The sequence below is a fragment of the Pan paniscus genome, chromosome 1, assembly GCF_029289425.2.
Source record: "Pan paniscus chromosome 1, NHGRI_mPanPan1-v2.0_pri, whole genome shotgun sequence".
Classification (NCBI taxonomy): Eukaryota; Metazoa; Chordata; class Mammalia; order Primates; family Hominidae; genus Pan; species Pan paniscus.
The window spans coordinates 64,979,002-65,001,320 of record NC_073249.2 but is presented as its reverse complement, the minus strand read 5'-3'; the positions used below and the strand labels follow the sequence as shown (position 1 = coordinate 65,001,320).

The window sequence follows — 22,319 nt, the reverse complement described above, 5'->3', positions numbered from 1 at the left end:
AAATAAAAAGAACCAACAAGCCTTGAAGATGACATTTTCTACCTTTATATTAGCAACTTATAGTGTATATGTGTACGTGTGTGTGTGTGTATGTGTGTGTGTGTGTGTAAGATTATTCCAAAAATTATTTGCTTACCTCTGGTAGAAAATTGTGTTTTTTAATCACCTGATATAACATTTCATGAGTTTCAATAGCAGGTCTAATATCCCCCTTTAACACCTAGAAATCAACAACAATAAAATTACCTAATAAAATATGAGCTGATTTTATCTCTAATCATTACATAAACAGAAAAATGTATACAAATACAATTCTGAACTGCAACTATGTTTTGTAGTTCAGTTTTAAAGATCAAAAATGCGCCTAATTAACATCATCATCTTACATTCATATTAAGAAGACAGAATTCTTTATACCTGCAAGCCTGGGAAGAAGGCAAGCAAAGCATCCATCCAAGTCCGAGCATTCAGCATTGGTTTGTGGATATGCACATCAAGTAGAAGAGGTGGCTGGCTAATATACCTCATTATGGCATCATAGTGCTAAAAGATCACAACATGTGTTCATGAAAGTTAGATGAAAAAAGAGGTACTACTCTAAACACATTAAATAGCACTGTGAATAAATTAAACTAGAATTTATATATAAATTCACTAAATAACTACCAATTTATATAAATATTTAAGTTATTTTAGATGGAGATCTTTCTAAAATATATATGTACTCCTTTATGTCCTCTAACTCACATGCAGACTATTAAAGACTATCTGTAATATAGGACCTTCTGAGAAAAATGGAACTGAACATCTCTATGTCCTGTGGCGTTAGCCCGTGGTTGGTATGACTTTGCGGCCCACTGATGCTCATAGGTCCCCTTGGAATATAGCTATCAGCTTCTGTATTACAGAATTTGCTTTTTCCTGTATCTTGGAAGTTTGATCCCTTCTCGGCTAACAATATTTTGGTGCTCACTACTATCTAAACTAATGCAGCTAATCACTGCTGCCACTCTTATGGTTTGCTATCTCAGCTTATTATGGTCTTAGAAAACTCTTTTTCCCTTCTTTTGTCTTCTTCTCCTAGATATTTCTCAGCTTTGACAAAAGGTTGAGTTGTGATAACAAGCCAACAAAAAGTTATTTGTCCCCATTTACCTCAAGAAATTCTTGTTATAATCTAATAAACAATCTATGTGATAATTTTAGAAAGTATGCAATTAATGACTTATTAACTTTTACTAATTTTTTTTGCAAATTTACCTATTATTTAATCACTATTATTGAATATTGGCCATAGGTTAAAGGCACTGCTCTAATCACTTTGAATGCATAAACTCAATCCTCCCAATAACCCTATAAATAGTACTAGTACTCCCATTCTGTAGATGAGAAACAGAGGCAAATAATATTAGTTACTTGCCCAAAGTCACAAAACCCATAGGTGGTACAATCAGAATTTAAACCAGTACATCTCCCATACTTTTAATCACCATGTCATACTGTCTCATACATACAACATGGATGAACTGATAGGTGAGCAAAGAAATGGCAGATTAGTTTAAAAAGAATATAGTGATATAACTGATGAGTTTGCTATATTCATTTCAGTTTGCTTCAGTTAAAAAGGTGATTCAATTGGGTTCAATAATCCTCCCACTTTTCCCAAAAAACATGCTTGTGGTTCTGAGCCAGTCTTAAGACTTGCTTTTGAAATGAATACTCACTAGTTTCTCCAGGTCTTCAAAGCCCTGTATCCTTGGTGTAATCAAAGACTAAGCCAAACTTCCAAGATTTCAAAAAGAATTGAAATACAAAGGAAAAAGCTAACTAGTAACATATTTCAATAATTCTTATCCTTGTACAAACAAGATTAGGTAAAACTCAAATCTATTACATCTCTTATTGGCAGATCTGCAAAGTTTCTGATAAAAGGTGAAAATAAAACTACTTTATCAACTGATTTTTTGGAATGTATATCACTTTTTACGCTGTCCCTGTTCAACATCATCAGGAAATACTGACACAAAACCACTACACATTTTAAAAATTATTTTTACAATGTCATTCAGGTAATGGAGTTTCTATAAAAATCTGGACTCAAATGAAGTTGATTATAAAATATAAAATTGTATCAACTTACTGTGTTAAATCTTTCCAGAAAACTGTCATCTCCAAGCAAGACATAGGCTTTCAACAGATATTCATAATATGAATCAATCCCTGCTCCAACTCCACTATCTATGGAAACACAAATGTGATTTTTCATTAAACAACCGTTAAATTTTTTTTAAAAAATAGCACTCCTTAGATTAGCATTAAATTAACATTGTGCATATATATGACTACACCAGTTTAGATTTGCCCTGGAACAGATAATTATATTTAAAATAAATAATTTTCTAACTATTTCATAGTTTAATTAGCTCTTAGTTTCACTAGGTGGAAAATAAGCATCTTGTGTTCTTTAAGAAATTGGTATGTATAAATGAATAGTAAATTCACTTAAATCTTGAGGAAATCTAAAGATGAAGTCTCTTGTTTTGCTTTTTCCTAAAAAGGAAAAAAGAACCAAAGTCAAGAAAAATTAAAGAACAATAATAATATCTACTCTTAAAAAGAAGAAATGTTATCTAACACAAAAATGAAACCTATAGATTCCAAAAACCACCTATTTTACTGTCTTAACCAGTAAAAAAAAAATGATAGGCAGATGGAGTCTAGACCACTTAGAACTGAACCAACTCTAGACAAAAATGAAGATGGTACAATGCTATGACTGCAAGGAAATGATTTTAAAAATTTCACAGTTTTCATGTTTGTAGCAATATATTGATGCACAAAATATCAAAAATACAAGTCTGGATTTTTCCTCTTAGGTTTATAATACACTATCAAACTTCTATTTAATGCATTTGTATTTGCATTATAAATGCATTAAGCCTTCTCTGTTTATGTGTATGCTATACAAGCACATACATGCTGGTACGTTACCATGAAAATAATAGTTCTTATCTCAAACTAGTGACTCGTCTTTTTACCCATATTTATATACATTTCATTTCTATTGTAAGACACAACATTTTTCTAGTGGTACATTTAAATCAACATATTATGTTATTTTAAATCTTCATTTTTAAATGAGTCTTTTTAGTGTTATGACATAATGGATTTAATTTAACAGCTGAAGTATGATATGGTAACCACACTGTACTATTTAATTCACAGATGTAGGAAAATATTTGATTTTTAAACTATAACCAAAATGAGACTAGACAGTTATAAGCAGTGAAATACTAGAAAACAGTGAATGAATACATAAGATGACTTTTCATCAGTGGCCATTCAATATTTTGCTTTTAGGAACTTGGAAGAAATTGTCTTGAGTTTCAAATGTTCTGGTAAATCTAGTCATTTCTTAGCTTCCTCAGTATCACCCTGAATTACTGAAATAACTGACTGTGAAGAGTCAAAAGTTCTTTTCTGTCATTTAGATGACACAGAAAAATTTTATACAATACTGAATAAAGGTAATAATTTTAATATGTTTGAATTAATAATTTTATAATATTTATTTATTTAAATATAGGCAGTTACCATTTATTTTACATATAAACAAGATAAGCTTTTTAGAAATAGAGAAAATGTATAAAAAATATGCTTTCATTAAGAATATTCTAATTTATTTCCATTCATCTATGCTTATCAGGGTGTTTTATAAAGATAAAATCACAGTTCTTTGTACAATTCAATATCCTGTTTGTTCATGTAACATTGTTACATGTTCCTTCCCATGCTCCTGATTTATTTTAATAACAATATTCCAACACTGATGTAAAATAATTTTCTTAGCTTTTTTTACTGATGGTTAGACTGTTTCCCAATTTTCTGCTATTTATAAATAATTGCATGGGAACATCTTGGGAACAAATAATTTTCTATGTTTTGTATTATTCCTCAGACTAGATTCCCAGAAGTAAAATTATTAATCAAAAGGACTAACATCTCGTTACTGGGCACTTACTTCATAGTAAGTGTAGTACATGCCCGGCACTGTTCTAAGCACTTTACTTTGGTTAACTCATTTAATCCTCATACAGAACAACTAATTACTATTAATATGCCCACTTTACAGATATGGAATAGAGAGGCACACAGAGGTTAAATAAGTTTCCCAAGATCACATAGCTTGAATCCAACAACATGACCCCAGAGTCTATGCTCTTAGCTACTATATTTCTGGAGGTAGGAGAAAAAAAGAATTTATTAAACCCATATTCTTACTAAACCACACCTTGACGTGAGATGGCTGCAGAAATCTGGTTCTCTAGTTTTCAAATAAATTATAGCGTTTCATCTACACCCTATACCTATAATGCTATATCCATTAAGAAACAGAATACTAAATCATGTAGAAGAAGTGTGTCACATTTGGCATCAAAAAAGAAAATCTGGCTAAATTAATTAAAATTCCAGCAATCTTGTGAGAACCTATGCTTTATAGTATCCCAAAGATTATTTTAACAAATGAAAATTCTTTATTTCCCAACCATTTTGAGGATGCAAAGGCTTGATTTAAAAAGCCTAACTTACATACCTTTTCGTACCCAATCTCCAGTATGAATATTTATAGTCACGCCCACTAAATTACTACTTCGCTGTCTTTTTTCCCAGAGAAAATCAAGAGCTTTTCTGGCATATTCCTGTAATTAAAAAAAAAAAAGAAATGCATATTTGAAGAACTAAGTATCTTTGGCAAATAGGAAACTAACTAACAAAACTCAAAGGCCGATAGGATATTTTAAGAATTAGGTTAAATTTCTAAGATAACTATTTATAAACAAATTTCCTTAAAACTCAAAGCTTGGCTCTTTTTCAACCAATCAGTGTAGTTAGGAAAGACTCTGAATACACTATTCAGAGGAAGGCTCACTTTGATGGCTCACTTTCATCTACTCTTGTTTTTTCTTCATTTCATCTACTCTTGCAGCACAAGTTCATATTCACACACATGTATTATTAAATTATATTAATTGCTTACATAATTGATATACTTGTTAAAGTAATTTCTACCACTTAAAGGCAAAGTAAAAATCTCCCTAGATACTGTTATTTAGAAAACTGGAAGAGAATTTCAAAGGTAGTATGCTATCTTTGAAAGTCATTTCAGATCCTACTTTTTAAATGGTAAGCAAGCTCATTAGTAAAAAGCTATTAAATCAACTAGGCTACCAAATATTTGATAACAACAAACTTGTAACCTTATGACATGTTTTTCTTTTTCTCATTTATTTTATCTACTAGACACTAAATAAAATGAGTTGTGAACAAATTTTTGGCTTTGGATGAAAAGATGTTACAAAATATAAATGCAAAGGGCAAGTACAGGCAGGTTTCTAAATTAATTTCAGAGCATGAACCTATTTAGCACTGCAGAAGGACTTCTATAAAAGAAAAAGTCATTAAACCCATTTGTCACTTGGCAGATTACAGAGTGTAAAATAGTTATAATTCTTTACTCAAACTATGCTGATTTCTCTTAAACACAAAGCAGGTTATAATTTTAATTAAATGGCAGAATTTCAGAGCCAGGAAACTTCAAAAAGATTTCCCTAGTCTTATTTTACAGCTAAGAAAACAGGCCTAGTGAAATTCAAGATTAGCTAGAGTTTAAAATTGAATTACAGGACAAAAAAATAATATGAGAATTCAGATCTCTTTATATATATTAGACCAAGGGTCAGCAAACCTTTTCAGACAAGAACCAGGTATTTTAAGTGCTATGGGTCACACAGTAAATGGCACAATTACTCAACTCTGTCACTGTAGCACCAAAGTAGGCACAGATAAAAACAAACAATTGAGCATGGCTGTGTTCCAATAAAGCTTTATTTATAAAAACAGGCAGTGGCTGCACTTTGCTCACAGACTGCAGTTTGCCAACCCTGTATTATATCAATGCTTTGTCAACTGCATCTTCTCTGACAACAAATTACTGCGTATTCAAGAATTTTTTTTTTAAATCATGACTTTCAACAGATTTATTAATAAACACAAAATAGCCCACTGGAAAGAGTATGGGTTTCAAATTCAGAAAGACATGGATTCTAATTCCAACTCCATGCATCATCTACCAGCTGTGCAGGTCTGTCATACTCTTTGAGCCTTATTTTCCTCACCTGTAACTGCATCAATATCTGAGAGTGTAGTTATTAAAGTATGCAAAAGTGTCCACACTTTTTAATGAAGGGAAAATATTAGTGAACAAGATATAGAGCAAAAACTTAAGTTTAAAAGATTAACCAACCAAACATGATAAATCTGTCCTTGAGACATTTGAACATACAGACATACATTCAAAGGCATACATACATACAAAGTCAATTTGTTTTCTTTACATTCAGATCTAGTATCTGTAATGCTACTATACAGTCCCTATTTCTGCTTGTTCTGTTTGCCATTTGTTGGATTTTTAAACATTAACCTAAGTCATATCCTTGAAAAAGAGGGTGCTTTGTGTTACCACTGCACTCCAATGACATGCTTAAATAATTAGATTTTTTTAATGAGAGACATAGCTAGTCCACAACTATGTGGGGATATTAAGTCTTTTGGATACCGAATAACATTTCCCTTGCAGTAAACAAATTTACAGATTAGAGTCTCAATCAAGACTTAAGAACAAAAATTTCACTGTGTTTTAGAAGATTAGTGAAGGTTTCAGAACTTTCAGAAGTGCAATATGGAAGTCTAACAAATAAAACACAGGGACATAGTATTTCGTAAGACATTTATGATATCAAGGAGACATCAAATTCATTTAAGTAATATGGCTAAAAAAATTTCTAAGACTAAACCTAAACATATACTTCATAGTTGGTGAACAAAATGCAAAGTTGGATTTAACATAGCTCTCTCACAATGTTCTAGGTTTTTGACAATTAAAAACCATGTAAAGGAATTTAGACAAAAAGTTCACTAAAATAACAGTAATTCTCCAACTAATAATCCTAATATTTATCCAATGAAGAAGATATAAAGGTAGTTATGCCCAATACCCAGGATATCAAAGACCGTAAAAAGCAAACCTCAAATATTGTTGCTCCTGTGAATCGACTTAAAGCAGCAAATTCAAGGATCAAGGTACCTGCACAAGCTGTACAGGTATCTGTCTCAGTTCCTGTCCGAGCTTCTGGTTTTCTGATGCCAAACTTTAAATTAATCTGAATACAATTAGAAAATTGTCATTAGCAGTTATCAAGACAATGACTTTCTGATAAGAAACTGCTTTTCAATCAAGTCTTTGTATAAAATCATGAAAATAATTCATAAAATAACTAAACACTGAAATTCAATCTGATGATCTCTGACTTTCCAATTAGCATGTAGGGAAATATATTCTAAGCATATAATATTCATGAAGTAAGTAAGCTTTTATTTCATTCCATCCTCATTGACATTGAAACTCAATTACTTCCCTTGGAGTAAACAAGTGAAATGATTATAATCCAAGGGAAATTACACAGAGAAGGTATCTTTTATAACAATTTTGTTCTCTGGACAGTTTGAACTAGTAAGTACAAGAATAGGGAAGTAGACCAGCCTTAGAAGAAATTAGGGTTAGTTTAGAATTTGTGAAAAACCAGTCTATAATATATATTAACTAGTTCATCATAGAGAAAAAATGGATTGTTATGGTATACATTTGAAAGGAAATTAAAATTTCATTTACGGGTTTTAAGAGTTTGGAAATATAGAGTGTATCACCTTGCTGGCAGGCTAACAACACAAGGGAAATTTTTTCAAAGGGGTATTTCTTTATTAAGTGGAAGACAACCAAATAGGTCACGAGCGGTAGCTCATGCCTGTAATCCCAGCACTTTGTGAGGCCAAGACGAGTGGATCACTTGAGGCCAGAAGTCTGAGACCAGCCTCACCAACATGGCGTAACCCCATCTCTACTAAAAATACAAAAATCAGCCAGGCATGGTTGCGTGTGCCTGTAATCCCAGCTACTTGGGAGGCTGAAGCACGAATCTCTTGAACTTGGGAGGTGGAGGTTGCAGTGAGCTGAGATAGCGCCACAGCACTCCAGCCTGTGTGACAGAGCAAGACCTTTACTATTACAATATGAATCTGGATTAACTAGACTCAAACTGAGCAGACACTGATTAAAATTAGAATATTTTTCAGCAATCCAAATAACCAACAAAAAAGGAGGTATATGCCAAGGATTCAGCCAATAATAAATAAACAAAAAAAATCAAACATAAAACATCACGGGTATACTCTTGGTTCAGTTATTATTCAAACTCTATATAAAGAGAAGCTCAAAAAAATTTATATTTCAACTTATCTGCAGATATCAATTGCTAGGTATACCTAGTGCCTTAACAGTGTCCAATCAACAGATTCCAGGCATTTCTAAACAAACACCCCCTCAACAACAACAAAAAAACAACAAATGTAAAACGTAGGTGAGAGATGGGGATTTGATCACTGTTAATGTTGTTCTCAGTACTGCCATTTATCTTACTTTGTAAAGTGCCACTTGAGACATTTTCATGTGCTATTAGTCTAGCAGTACCCCTCCATCCCCTCCCAAACTTATAATTATCTCTACCATTTGTACTTTTGTAGGATTAGCTAGTTTTAGGTAGTTCTGCACCACAAACAAGAATGAAAAGTATCTCCTGCCCCCTTATGCTGCCTGTATCCCTATCTACAGAACTAAAATTGAAAATTGATACTAAGAATAATTAACCTAAAATGAAGCAATCCTTAATAATAAAATAAAGATGTAATCACATGAATTACACTAAGGTAAAGTATAATTTTACAAATATTTGCAATAAGAATCAACAGTGAAAAATATTTTCTGGTCAGTTCCATTAATTACTACAATCAACTAATCAATATTTATTGCTTACTTACCTACCATGTGGGGGATATTATGATAATATACAAAGGAATAGATCCTTGTCCTCAAGGAGCTTAAAATCCAGACAGAGCAAATAAGACAGATATATAAATAGAGAAAATAACTGACAATGAAAAGTCATAAATTAAGTGCCAAACAAATGGAAGCCACAAGTGCTAAAATGTGAATTTCAGAAAAGGAAATAACACTGAATTGGGAGTAGTTGAGAGCTAAGAATGACAAAGTCTAAGAGTAGTCATAAGAAAGCAAAAGCAAAATAGAAAAGAATAAACATCTCTGTATTCCACTTCCAGTATCTTTTCCCTTAAAATGGAAATACTTTGAATCATGAGCGTTTTAGTACAATACTTGTTTGTATATTGAACTGTACCCCAAGATGACTGCTATAAAATTTGTACAAGGACTATTTATTAACACAATTATCTATAGTATCTGCTCATTTAAATCTTGTATCCTTCCTGAAGATAAGTGGTATTAAACAACTTTTTTTTTTTAAATTTTTTGTGGGGATGGAGTCTCACTCTGTCACTAGGCTGGAGTGCAGTGGCACGATCTTGGCTCACCGCAACCTCCACCTCCCGGGTTCAAGCAATTATCCTGCCTCAGCCTCCCAAGCAGCTGGAATTACAGGCACACACCACTACATCCAGCTAATTTTTGTATGTTTAGTAGAGATGGGGTTTCACCATGTTGGTGAAGGTGGTCTCGATCTCTTGACCTCGTGATCCACCCGACTTGGCCTCCCAAAGTGCTGGGATTTCAAGTGTGAGCCACTGCGCCCAGCCAGTATTAAAGAACTTTTAAATGCAGAACCAAGATGCATTTCAGCATCCAAGAGGCACTACCATTTCCACAAATCAGGGAAGAAGGGTTCAGTGCTTTTTTTGCTTACGGGATCCTCTGGTGGATCTAGGGGCTGGTAGATAGGTTCTTGTCCTCCTGACTAGGACTCAAATGACTGGGTGTAGAGATGGCACTGGTAGCAGTATATATTACTGCAGAAATTAGTAATACGGAGCTTATTGTCCTGCTTTCTTGAGAGGTTTAAGACAAAAAGAGATGAAAGTAGGAATAAAATAAAGCATGAGGCAATCTAGAATCTGGTTCCTCCTAATTCTGTGTTCCTGAGAGTCACAAGGCAATTTTAAAAAGGACACTTTTTTATTGCAAAGTAAAGGCATAAATTACCTACACTAAACTTGTTTACACTGTCTTTTTGCTACACTAGAAAATCCTTAAAATATGTATAAATCATAATAGAATTCTTATTAACCTTATATTTTATGGATATAATCATCTACTCAACGTTTGTAATGAGGTCTTATCTGAAAAGCTGGCAAGTTGCTTTTAATTAACTTTGAGGAAATGGCATTACAAAGTACGTACTAGCTCTAAAGTTTATATATGAGTTTAAAAAATGACCAACTCTTACAATACCATTTCTGTACAGTACATTCTTCTGAGTTAAAACCATTAATGCAAATACTATCAATTACATATGCTTATCTAAGAGAGACTGATTACACAAATTTTCATGGGCAAAAGCATACTAAGCATGTATAAGAAAGGATGGGACAGCAGTTATTTTTCTTCTATTGTTCTATTATAAAAAATCATTTTTAAAATTTTCTTGACACTTCAGAGTATAAGAAAATAATATAAGTTTCTCTGTTTTACCATAACGCTCATAGTATCTTCTGTTTTAATTCCTTGCCTGCTTCTCATGTTACGGCAAAAGTAAAGAAATGCTAGATTCCTCAAAATCTAACACCTCCATTTATAACAAAAACTAAAAGTATTTACTGAAAGTAAACTGAATTAAGTAAATGTTTATATATTGTTTAAAAAAACTTTGCTTTTAATTTTAATATGCTAAGAAAAAAAGATCAACAAATTTAACTGTACTAATAAGCAAAGAAATCCATATTAAAATATAATTCAATTTTTCCTCATTAAGTTGGCAAAATAATAATATACAGTAACAGTTAAATGACACATGTACTTTTACACAACACTGAGAAGTAAAAAAGAATCTTTCTGAAAAGCAATTGGGCAACAAGTACCTGATATCTTAAAAAGCATTCCCTACTCAGTGACTTATTACTTCCTCTTCGAGTAATTTATCCTAAGCAAGAACTAAAAATGTATAAAAAGATGTGTATCAGAATGTCCACAGAGGCTGGGCACGATGGCTCACATCTGTGAGTCCAGTACTTCAGAAGGCCAAGGTGGGAGGATCTCTTAAGCCCAGGAGTCTGAGACTAGCCTGCGCAACATAGTGAGAACTCCATCTCTACAAAAATTTTTTTTAAAAATCAGCCGAGCATGGTGGCACGTGCCTGTAGTCTCAGCTACTCAGGAGGCTGAGGTGGGAGGATCACTTGAGCCCAGGAGTTGGAGGCTGCAGTGAGCAATTATCACACTACTGAACTCCAGCCTGGGTGATAGAGGGAGACTATCTCAAAACAAACAAACAAACAAAAAGAATGTTTACCAGAGAGCTATTTAAAATATCAACTAGAAATTTAAACAAGAAGAGATTTCATTCTAGTCTGTTTAATTTTTTAAAAAGTGCTAGTCACAACTCACTAAATTGATAGGTAAAGCATTGCCCTATATCATGCTATATCTCCAGTCAAGGATGACTTCTTGATGGAGGAAATGAGCCTTATTTGATTTGACTTATATTTGTAGAGAAGTTACGCCGGGTGATAGAGATGGTAAGCCTAAAGGCATGGAATGAAAAAAAAAAAAAAACTTAGAGACTCTGGGGACACTATAGATTGTTCTGGCTGAAATGGAACAATGATTTCACTGGGATATGGAAATAAGAGAGAATGTCAGAAAGTCTACTGCCAAACTACAAAAAATGCTGAAAGTTAAGGGACACTCAATACAATAAAAAGAGCCATACAATTTTTGAAGATAATTTGACAAAAATTAGATTTTAGTGATACTGGTTTTTCAAGTGCTCTGAAGCATAAACCAAGAGAGAAAGAATAAGACAGGTATAAGAAAAGAAAAAAACTGACAGAGCTTGGTAATGGCTGAGGTATCTGTCTTGGATGAGAGGGAGAGAGTAATAGTGTTAATAAAGAATGAAAAATAAATCAGAAGAGCTATTTCCATCTTCAATGGCTTCTTTCCCTCTGCTTTAAATATAAAATTTTCTTAGGGGAAAACCAATAAAACTCCTTCAACTGACTTTATTGCCAACTCTCCTTTAACTATCAACACAGAAGAAATCTTAAAATAAGTGGTTCATTCCTATTTACTTTCACCTACTTTGAATACTTTCCTCTTTATTCACTACAACTTCAAGGCTCTGTTTGCACCCAATTCTCAAGTTTTCTAGAACATTTCCTCCTTTTGAAGTTCCCTTCTTTGGATTTTATAATACTGTACACTACACTGCTTCACGGTTCTCCTCTTAAATCTCTGTGTACTTTACTTTCCACTGGCTGTCCTTCCTCCTCATGCCCTCCCTCTGTCCTGTGAGTTCTCTCTCTGTCCTCTCCTTTGGACAGTTAACACCTACATACTAACTGCTTCAATTATATCTTCTACACAAATAATTCTGTGCCCAAGTTCTGGTCTAGCATCTGTTCTTCCTTCTGCAGCATAATCTAATCTGTAATGTAATGACACATTAAAGCTTAAATTATACATATACACAATGGAATACTATTTGGCCATAAAAAAAATGAGATCCTGTCATTTACAACAACATGGATGGAAGTGGAGGGCACTATGTTAAATGAAATAAGCCAGGCACCTGGGTGTGGTGGCTCATGCCTGTAATCCCAGCACTTTGGGAGGCCGAGGCAGGTGGATCACAAGGTCAGGAGATCAAGACCATCCTGGCTAACACTGTGAAACCCCATCTCTACTAAAAATACAAAAAATTAGCCGGTCGTGGTAGTGGGTGCCTGTAGTCCCAGCTACTCGGGAGGCTGAGGCAGGAGAATGGCGTGAACCTGGGAGGCAGAGGTTGCAGTGAGCCGAGATCACGCCACTGCACTTCAGCCTAGGTGACAGTGCGAGACTCCATCCCCCCCCCCCAAAAAAGAAATAAGCCAGGCATAGAAAGACAAATTTTGAATGTTCTTACTCATTTGTGGGAGCTAAAATTTAAAACAATTGATCTCATGGAGATAGAGAGTAGAACAATGGTTATCAGAGGCTGGGAAGGGTAGGTGGTGGGGATGGGGAATAGGGGATGGTTAACGGGTATAGAAACAGGTTAGACAGAATGAATAAGATACAGTATTTAATAGCACAACAGAGCGATTACAGTCAACAGAAATGTATCATACATTTTAAAACAACTAAAAGAGTATAATTGGAATGTTTGTAACACAAAGAAATGATAAATGCTCGAGGTAATGGCCACCTCATTTACTCTGATGTGATTATTATGCATTGTATGATTGTATCAAAATATCTCACATATCCCATTAATATATACCTACTATGTACCCACAGAAATCAGAAATAAAACTTTTTTAAAGCTTAAACTAATCTAATTATCACATCACTTAGAAGTATAATCAGTTAATTGAAATGAAAATATAAATTTGTTATATAGCTTTGAAGCATTTTTTTTTCAGCCTCAAGCTGGTGAAGAACAATGGCTCTGATCACAAAACTTCATTTTGTAAAACAGCAAAGAAAGTATATAAAGACTCATATTTTTCAGAAGTACTTACTCTTGGATAAGGAAGGCCACTGGTAGTGTTGAAAGCCGGTAAAAGTTTGTAACCTAACTGCTTTGCCACTTGGAGAAGTTCATCATTGTACCACTGCATATATTCACCTTTTTCTTTCAGCATGATTGCCAGGGAGTGCCCACCCAAAAGACCCCTAGGATCACAGAGATGCAACATTATCCATATCTTATAGACAATTAAAAGTTACCATCTAAAAAGGTGTGGGTACTTTGTTATACAATTTAACATATTTAAGGAAAGACAAAAATCACTTAAACATTATTTACTTAACACTGCTCATTTTATGGTAAGCCATTACAATTACAGAGTCAATATATTTTTTAAAAAATCAGATATTCTATCCTGTTGTGAAGTGTTCTGCGTTCTTAAATAGCTTTAATTTTCTTAAAGAAAATCCGAGATACTACATTTAACAAATCTAACAAATATTTTAACAAACTTTAAATTTAAAAATTTAGTTGTAACACCATGAAGTCTTTAACTTAGAATATTATTTAAAACATAAAAACCTCTCGCTCTAGATTAATAAACTCTGTGTAAAACTACATAACAATTTCTTACATTTAATTGAAGAGTAGACTCACTTTGACAAAGAGGAGTTACAATAACATTTAATCAAAACTATAAAAATTAAATAATATTGAAACTTGAACTAATAAATCCTGTAATTTCATCTTTTCAAAATATCCTGGCCAGGCGCAGTGGCTCACGCCTATAATCCCAGCACTTTGGGAGGCTGAGGCAGGTGGATCACGAGGTCAGGAGATCGAGACCATCCTTGCCAACACGGTGAAACCCTGTCTCTACTAAAAATACAAAAATTAGCTGGGCATGGTGGCAGGTGCCTGTAATCCCAGCTACTCGGGAGGCTGAGGCAGGAGAATCACTTGAACCAGGGAGTCAGAGGTTGCAGTGAGCCAAGATCGCACCACTGCACTCCAGCCTGGCAACACAGCGAGAGTCTGTCTCCAAAAAAAAAAAAAGGCCCAAGAGCATTTCAAACTGTTTGTTGAGAGGTAATCTTATACATTCAGTTTCTTTTGGCTTACCTGAAGAGGTGCTTGGCTATGGTTAACAAACTACGTAAGCTGGTGAAAAAACCTGTGATGAAGCTGACTAATGTTCAACCTATATTCCCTTTTTAACAACATACAGATATTACCTTTCAGTCTAGAGACGTCTGTGAGTGATTAAATACAAGGTAATGCCACAGACTCTGTGTTTCATAATGTTCCAACTTACATCTTTTAAACACAGGAAACTTCTTGCATGATTACCATCAAGAAATAAACAGTATATCCTAAACTTTTCTGATATTAAAATTATAGACTGGGCGTGGTGGCTTACACCTGTAATCCCAGCATTCTGGGAGGCCGAGGCAGGCAGATCACTTAAGGTCAGGCATTCGGGACCAGCCTGGCCATCATGGTGAAACCCCGTCTCTATTAAAAATACAAAAATTAGCTGGGCTTGGTGGTATGCACCTGTAGTCCCAGCTACTCAGGAGGCTTAGATAGGAGAATCGCTTGAACCCGGGAGGCGGAGGCTGCAGTAAGCCAAGATTGTCACTGCACTCCAGCCTGGGTGACTGAGCAAGACTCTGTCTCAAAAAATATATATAAATAAATAAAAATAAAATAAAATTATAGCTTTAGTGTCTTTCATACTTACCCAAGAACTCTGATGTTTGTTTCAAAGACTGATACGACTACATCGTTATCTAAATTAACATCTCTTAAAACTTTTCTCACTGCATCTTCAAATTCTTTAGTTTTATTTAAAACCTGGGAGAAGCAAATTATGAAATAAAGTTATTTTCTACCAAGACAAGGAGAAACGTTCTTAGAATGAGCTATTAAAAGTCAGTCTACTTTAAAACTCTAAAAAGTGACATACACAAATAATATTTCTAAGTATATTATAAAAATGTAATAATGTCTAAAACTAAAAAAATTAAGTATCTAATTATACAGCATCTTTATACACTTCTTTGCATACACTGAAATATTATGAGGACTTTGAAGCTACCATCATCAGACCTGTTAACTGGATTCTTAATGACCCAGGCTACATGAGGTGAGTTCTAGTAGAATTTGGCTTCTAAGTCAAAACAAAATTAAAACCCATCCTATTCACCAGATACATTCTAAAAGTTGCTTTTATTATCAGAAGAAAGCACTTTCTTCAAGGCATGTTCAATTGTTCCTAAACTATACATCACCTGCTAGCTTCACTCCATGGATGCCCTGTTCACTAAGGAGGCTATACAATGTTGTGGTCATACAATGTTGTGGTCATGCCCTGATTTGAATTCTGGTTGTTTCACTCACTACCCTTGTGATCTCAGACAACTTACTTCCATTTCTGAGCTTGTTCCTTCATCTATAAAAAGAGGAAATACCTACTCTTATAGGGTTGTTTTCTTAAATAAGATAATGTATGTAAAATGATTTTAGTAGAGTGTCTGACTTAAGTGCTTAAAATAATTACAACTATTAACCATGCAGATCTAGAATCCTGACTAAACTAAGAATTTTGTGGATTCTTGCAATGAGCAGCAAAAGTAGTCCCTGTCATCACACAGGCTGCTATGATTTTTCAGTCTAAATTAAGGCCGCCCATGAGATGTTACCTAGAGCCTAAGTACATTAAAAGTAGTTTTCCTTTACTTAACTGTTTAATCTCTCCTTGTTTGATAATAATTTGTTGTGCTTTTTCACTTGATTTGATACGTAAAAATTCTAATTTATAAAACATTCCATAAGAGTATCTCCCTAAATTCAGTAAAAGTAAAATTTAGGGTAAGTCCTGACTAAAACATAACATGAAACCTGATTTTAAACTGACAGCTCTCCCTTCTCAATCTCAAAGTCCACATCAAGTGGGCAGCAATAAATGCAGGCACATACAGTGCATCTATCACTTTTGGAATGAGACATAACTGTTCCACTATCCCCACCCTCCATACACATATACATTTTAGTATCACTTTGTTAATCTAATTCTTCTCCCTGGGTTTATCTCCTGGGAATTTTTGCCTCTTGAACTCTTCTAGCTTGTAATCAGACTCTTCCATATGTTTTCTTTAAGGCCAATAAACCAAAAACAAGGCACACAGTATTTTCTCTTTCTCATAGTTACTGTAATATAGTTTGCATATTCCATTAATCTCCAAAAAATGAAGCTGTGACTTTCAAACCCTGACTAGCTAAAAAGATCTAACAATCGTGATTTTTCTCAACCATAACATCTTTTTGAACCAAAGAGCTTTGGAAGGGATGCCCAGTCCCACTCCACAACAACTGAATCAGAATAACTTAGGAGGACCTATTTTTTTTAAATCACAAGTGATCCTCCTAAGCTGCTTTTAAAGTTGAGAATTTTCGTTCTTAAAAAAAAAATACTCCAGTGAAAGAAGAATGCAGAAACAACATTGAGAAGCCTAGTTCCAAAAAATTTCTGATACCCCAAAGGTTTTTTGTTTTGTTTTTTAAATATTAATCACCACTTGGGATATTAACTGGAACTTGAGAATTATGCCTTAAGGAAAATTCTCACAAAAGCCTACTTTTACACCATAATGATCTAAGAGTAAAAAACTAAAAAGATACTGTATTTAGAAATCATGACATCTGTAACTCAATCTTTCCCCTCTGTCATCACAAACAGTCCTGAACCAGAAATAAATTTCTGTACTATATGAGGTTGAAAAGGAGTACCAAGAAGTGATCACCTGATGCTAAAAATCACTGCTGGGAAAAATTAATTTTTTGCTTATGAACACAGCAATATAAAGATTCTAATTTAACAATTTTGATATCATTTTGGCATGTCATTATGGAACAACATCAATGATATTTTCTAAAATTACTTTTTTCCAATAGCTTCAACCTCCTTGTCCAAAGGGGGGAAAAAAGGACCTTCCTAATTAAGGTGCCATTACATAAGCTGACATCCCCATAAATCATTTGGGTATCTCTGTTATATTACATAATTCCATTTGACATCATCAACTCAACAGTGTAAAAGATTTATTTAGAAGCAAAGATCAGAACATCTTTAATTCTGAAGGCTTCTATTTCATACTTACTGTGTTATGATCATATTCATAATACTTAAGTGTTCATATCATGAATAAAATAAATCCAAGAAGAGTCAAACCTACCACAAGAGTGTCCAAAGAATCAATCAGTGTCAGAGAAAATCTAAGAAACAAGCGTAACAAGATATAAAACATTAGAATCCTAAATAGTTTATGAATGTACAAGTAGACTTATCTATATTCTATTGACTGGTAGTTTCTATAAATTAGCACTTCCATGTATCTATAGTACAATGAAACCTATAAGGCTCTGAAAGAAACTGAAAAGCCTTTACATTTATGTTCAATGAATCTACGTATCTTCAAGAGGCATAGAAACATTCACTAGCTCTGAAAACAAATGAAAATATTAAAACATCAACAGTCCAATGTGCTAATGACTTTATAAATATTTTAAAAGTTACATAAAACTTACATATATTTTAAGTTATATGCAGCTTAACAACTAACTTTTCTCTGATCCAAGATGTAAACTGATTAATCTTTTATAAATGATAACAGAAGGGAATAAAGGAGCATAATGTAATACATAAAACAGTCTTTAAAATTTAGCCAATCTCTAGAAATATTATTATATGTAAACTGTCTGTAAAAGTCTAAGACTTGGGAACTCTGAGATGCCATGCCATGCCCTGTGTTAATACTCACTTTCCCAAGGCATCATCAACGTCACCGCGACTTGGCTCTTGGCCTCTAACTCGACCTCTACAGGTTAAAGGCATGAGTTCATCAGCAGGGTAAGCATGTTCCTGCAAGGAAAACTTTAGTAAGTCGCTAAGGAAAATAAGAGAAAGCACACATCATTTTGAGAACATAACTTTTTCACAGTTAAAAAGTAAAATAATAGTCAAAAGTTGTACTAAATTTACACCCTGTGGAATCTTTTCAAAAATCTTTAATTACAAATGTAATACATGCTTGGAAAAAAGTCAAACAATACCAAAAAATTTCTTTAAAAAACTGATAATCTGCTTCCCCTCCCCTCCCCAATCTCACTTCCTAGAGCTAACTACTGATAAGACTGGCATTTATCCTTCCAGATTTATCCCACATACATTCAAATACATACACATATATTATTCTAAAATTTTATTTACGAACAGGTGTTCATGCCATATGCACATATTGCTCTAACATTTGTCACTTAAATCATGGAGTTTTCTTCCCATGTTTTTAGAATGTTACAGATGTACTCTATTCTAATAACTACAAACTGATAACATTAGCTAATATTTAATGAGTACTTATATTCTAAGCGATATTCTATCTATATATTTTAGTTAATTGTCACAATGCTCTGAAGTAGATTCAATTATCTCTAATTCATGGATGAAAAAACTGAGGCCCAGAGAAGTTAAGTAAGCCTAGATCACACATCTAGTAAATGATCCAGAATTCAAAGCCAGGTACCCTGACTCCAGAGTCTATCCCCTTAGCAGTACCCATTCCTCAAAGTATCCCTTTACTGATGAACATGGAGGTTGATTTCAATTTTTTTCTATATAAACAATGATGCAATAAACACCTATGTGCATGTATCTTTTGAACATATGCCAGTATTTCTATGTATCAGATACCTAAAAATAGACCCATTAGGGTCAAAGGTATGTATAACTAATTTTTGGTAAATGCTACAAATTGAGGACACCAATCTACACTCAATTACATTCTCACTAACATAGGAAATGATCAATAGTTCACATTTTGCCAATCTCCTAGGTAAAAGATGGTATCTAAAGATTCATTACTAATAAGGATAAACATCTTTTTGTATTATCCATTGCTATTTCTTTTTTGAAATGTCTGTTGATCTTTTGCCCATCTTTCCATTGGTTGCTTTTTTTGGCCACAAGAGACTCTCATACATTATGTTTGTCACACACAGTAAACATTTTTCTCTTTTGTTTGGCTTTTAACTTTATCTTGCTTTCACCTTATGGTTTCTGGCTTTCAAGCATGCTTAAAAGGATACCCTGAGCCTCTGAAAATAGCACTGTTATACTTTTTTTATATTTAGATATTTACTCCATCTGGAATCTATTTTCATTTATAATATGAAATAGGAATGTAACTGCATTTGCTCCCCAAAAATAGATAATTTTCTAAATACTACTTTTAAAACAATCCATCCTTTCCCCAATGGCTTGAAATATTGGGTTCATTAGTTCTAAACTTTTCACGAACACATTTCTGTAGTATTTATTCATTCTACAGATCTATTTGCCTATTCCTACTCCAAAACCATTATTTTAATTATTTTATCATTAAAATTATTTTAATTTTAATAAAATAATTAAATTTAAATTAATTTTAATTAAATTCATTTTAATTATTAAAATTACTTTATTTTATCATTAAAATAATTAAAATTAAAAGTAATAATTTAAATCATTAATTATAAAAATTAAATTAAATTTTAATTATTTTATCATTAAAATCAATAAACCATTATTTTATTATATAAAAATTATTTTATTAAGTTTGCCCTTCTGGAGAACTTTGATATTTCCTTAAATTTTACTGAAATTTTAATTGGAAGAACTGAATTTGGGGAGAATTGATATCTTTAGCAACTGAGCCTTCCCTTCTCAGAATACAGTAGGTCACTGTATTAATTCAGATCTTCTTTTATGAATTCAGTTTCATCCTATAGGTTGCACATATTTCTTAATATTTATTAATAGGTACTTTATAGTTTGGATTACTGGGATTTTTGTTATTTTAATAATGACCATGACAGATCATTTCTGGTGTAGATGGTAATGAAGTACATGGAGGAATCTTCCTTCCCTACCCACTACAAACACAATGAAATGCTAAATAAATGTTATAAATTATTTTTTAACACATAGTTGAGCTTGAGAGTAAGAAATTTTCAAGTACCAAAATTAAACGGTGGAGTATAGAAGATAAAGCTGCACTGACCACAACATGGGTATTAGGAATAAAGACAGATTTTAGCGGGAGTTATGTTAATGCCCAAAGGACATAGGAGTTGATGATGGTGGCCCTCCATACATGGCCACGAGCCAGGGCTAGGCTCTTTAAGTTGGGTGGTTGCTTTTGTGAAACTGGACTAGAACATTTCTACCTACTTGCCACGGGTCTTAACAGAAAAGAATAAAAACCATAAAGACCTGCTGATCTTTATATTTGCTTCACCAAGGGACAGTTTCTGAAAGATTCCTCTAAAATTAATAAAATATAATTATGAGAAATATTTCGAGGTTAGAATCGTGTTAAGTACATGTTTCAACTTTAGGTAATACTAACTCCCTGCACCAAGAATAATAGGATTAACATACTCATAATTCTCCCCCTCAATATAGGATTTTTGTCAGTTATGTTATTAGAGGGAGTCTCACTTTGTATGGTCTCACTATACACAAGTTTCAATTACTACAAATTCGTTACACACCCAACAACATGGTTCAAATTTCAGTTATCATATTAACTGTAATTACATAAAACACAAACTTTGATGCTAGCTCTTTAGTCCACAAATCATTATGTAAATAACATGCTCATCATGATCGGTGATCAATCACATTACTTCTTTCAAAGTCTGTCAAGTGAATGATCACTCTGTTTACTCAGTTCACACAGAGGTGAGTGTATGTTGCCTCCTAGTCACCCCGTGATAATCCTACGTAACAGTTTACAAAAATGAACAAAGGAGAATTAGCCAACAAACAAGAGAGTCTGGCAAAGAAATAAAAGGTGACAACACGAAGTGAAATTTGAATTGAACATAAATGAGGTTATCAACAAATTTTAGCTGACCATGGGAATGTCGACACTTTCTCCATTCAAGAGACTACAGATAAGCAGCCACAGAAACTTAATAAAGGCCAAGTTATTGACACACATTAAGAAAGTGGTTGTGACATAAAGGTTGAAGATGTCACAGAAAAAGCTATGCCCACAAAAAAACTTCCCATTAAAGAAATCCTCAGATATTTCATGACACTGAAAGAGCAAAGGACAAAATATTTGAAGCTGATCCAAATTTAGAAAGGAGTATGCCAATTCACCAAGTATAGAAAAGATGCCTCCTCTGTAACTGAAGTTATACAATGAGAAGGCAGCAAGGAAAGCACTGTTTAAACTACTCTTAATGAGTCTTTTGTTTAAAAAATAATAAGGCCAGGTGCGGAGGCTCACGCCTGTAATCCCAGCACTTTGGGAGGCCAAGGTGGGTGAGTCACCTGAAGTCAGGAGTTCGAGACTAGCCTGGCCAACATGGTGAAACCCCATCTCTACTAAAAATACAAAAAATTAGCTGGGTGTGGTGGCAGGCATCTGTAATCCCAGCTACTCGGGAGGCTGAGGCAGGAGAATCGCTTGAACCTGGGAGGCAGAGGCTGCACTGCGCCGAGATCTCGCCATTGCACTCCAGCCTGGGCAACAAGAGTGAGACTCCGTCTCAAAAAAAAATAAAAATTAAAAATTAAAAATAAAATGAAACGACCTTAAATTTCAATGTTTCTAATATTTTTAATTACCATATAGTAAATAACAGTTTTGCTATTTTTTTCATTTTTCTTAT

General features: G+C 33.6%; 1 protein-coding gene across 9 annotated transcripts in view; it reads right to left on the bottom strand.

The window, feature by feature from the left end:
- The window catches only part of EDEM3 (ER degradation enhancing alpha-mannosidase like protein 3), a 73,595-nt gene that overhangs the window by 28,595 nt on the left and 22,681 nt on the right, over positions 1 to 22,319 (bottom strand). For all 9 annotated transcript variants that reach the window (XM_008968564.4, XM_034942361.3, XM_008968566.4 and 6 more), the window contains exons 3-11: positions 18,419 to 18,519; positions 17,834 to 17,873; positions 15,340 to 15,452; positions 13,648 to 13,801; positions 7,086 to 7,220; positions 4,595 to 4,700; positions 2,141 to 2,238; positions 418 to 543; positions 137 to 220 (exon numbers count right to left, since the gene is read on the bottom strand). In XM_008968564.4, the coding sequence (XP_008966812.4) occupies positions 137 to 220; positions 418 to 543; positions 2,141 to 2,238; positions 4,595 to 4,700; positions 7,086 to 7,220; positions 13,648 to 13,801; positions 15,340 to 15,452; positions 17,834 to 17,873; positions 18,419 to 18,519 (957 nt within the window). The remainder of the gene's footprint in view (positions 1 to 136; positions 221 to 417; positions 544 to 2,140; positions 2,239 to 4,594; positions 4,701 to 7,085; positions 7,221 to 13,647; positions 13,802 to 15,339; positions 15,453 to 17,833; positions 17,874 to 18,418; positions 18,520 to 22,319) is intronic.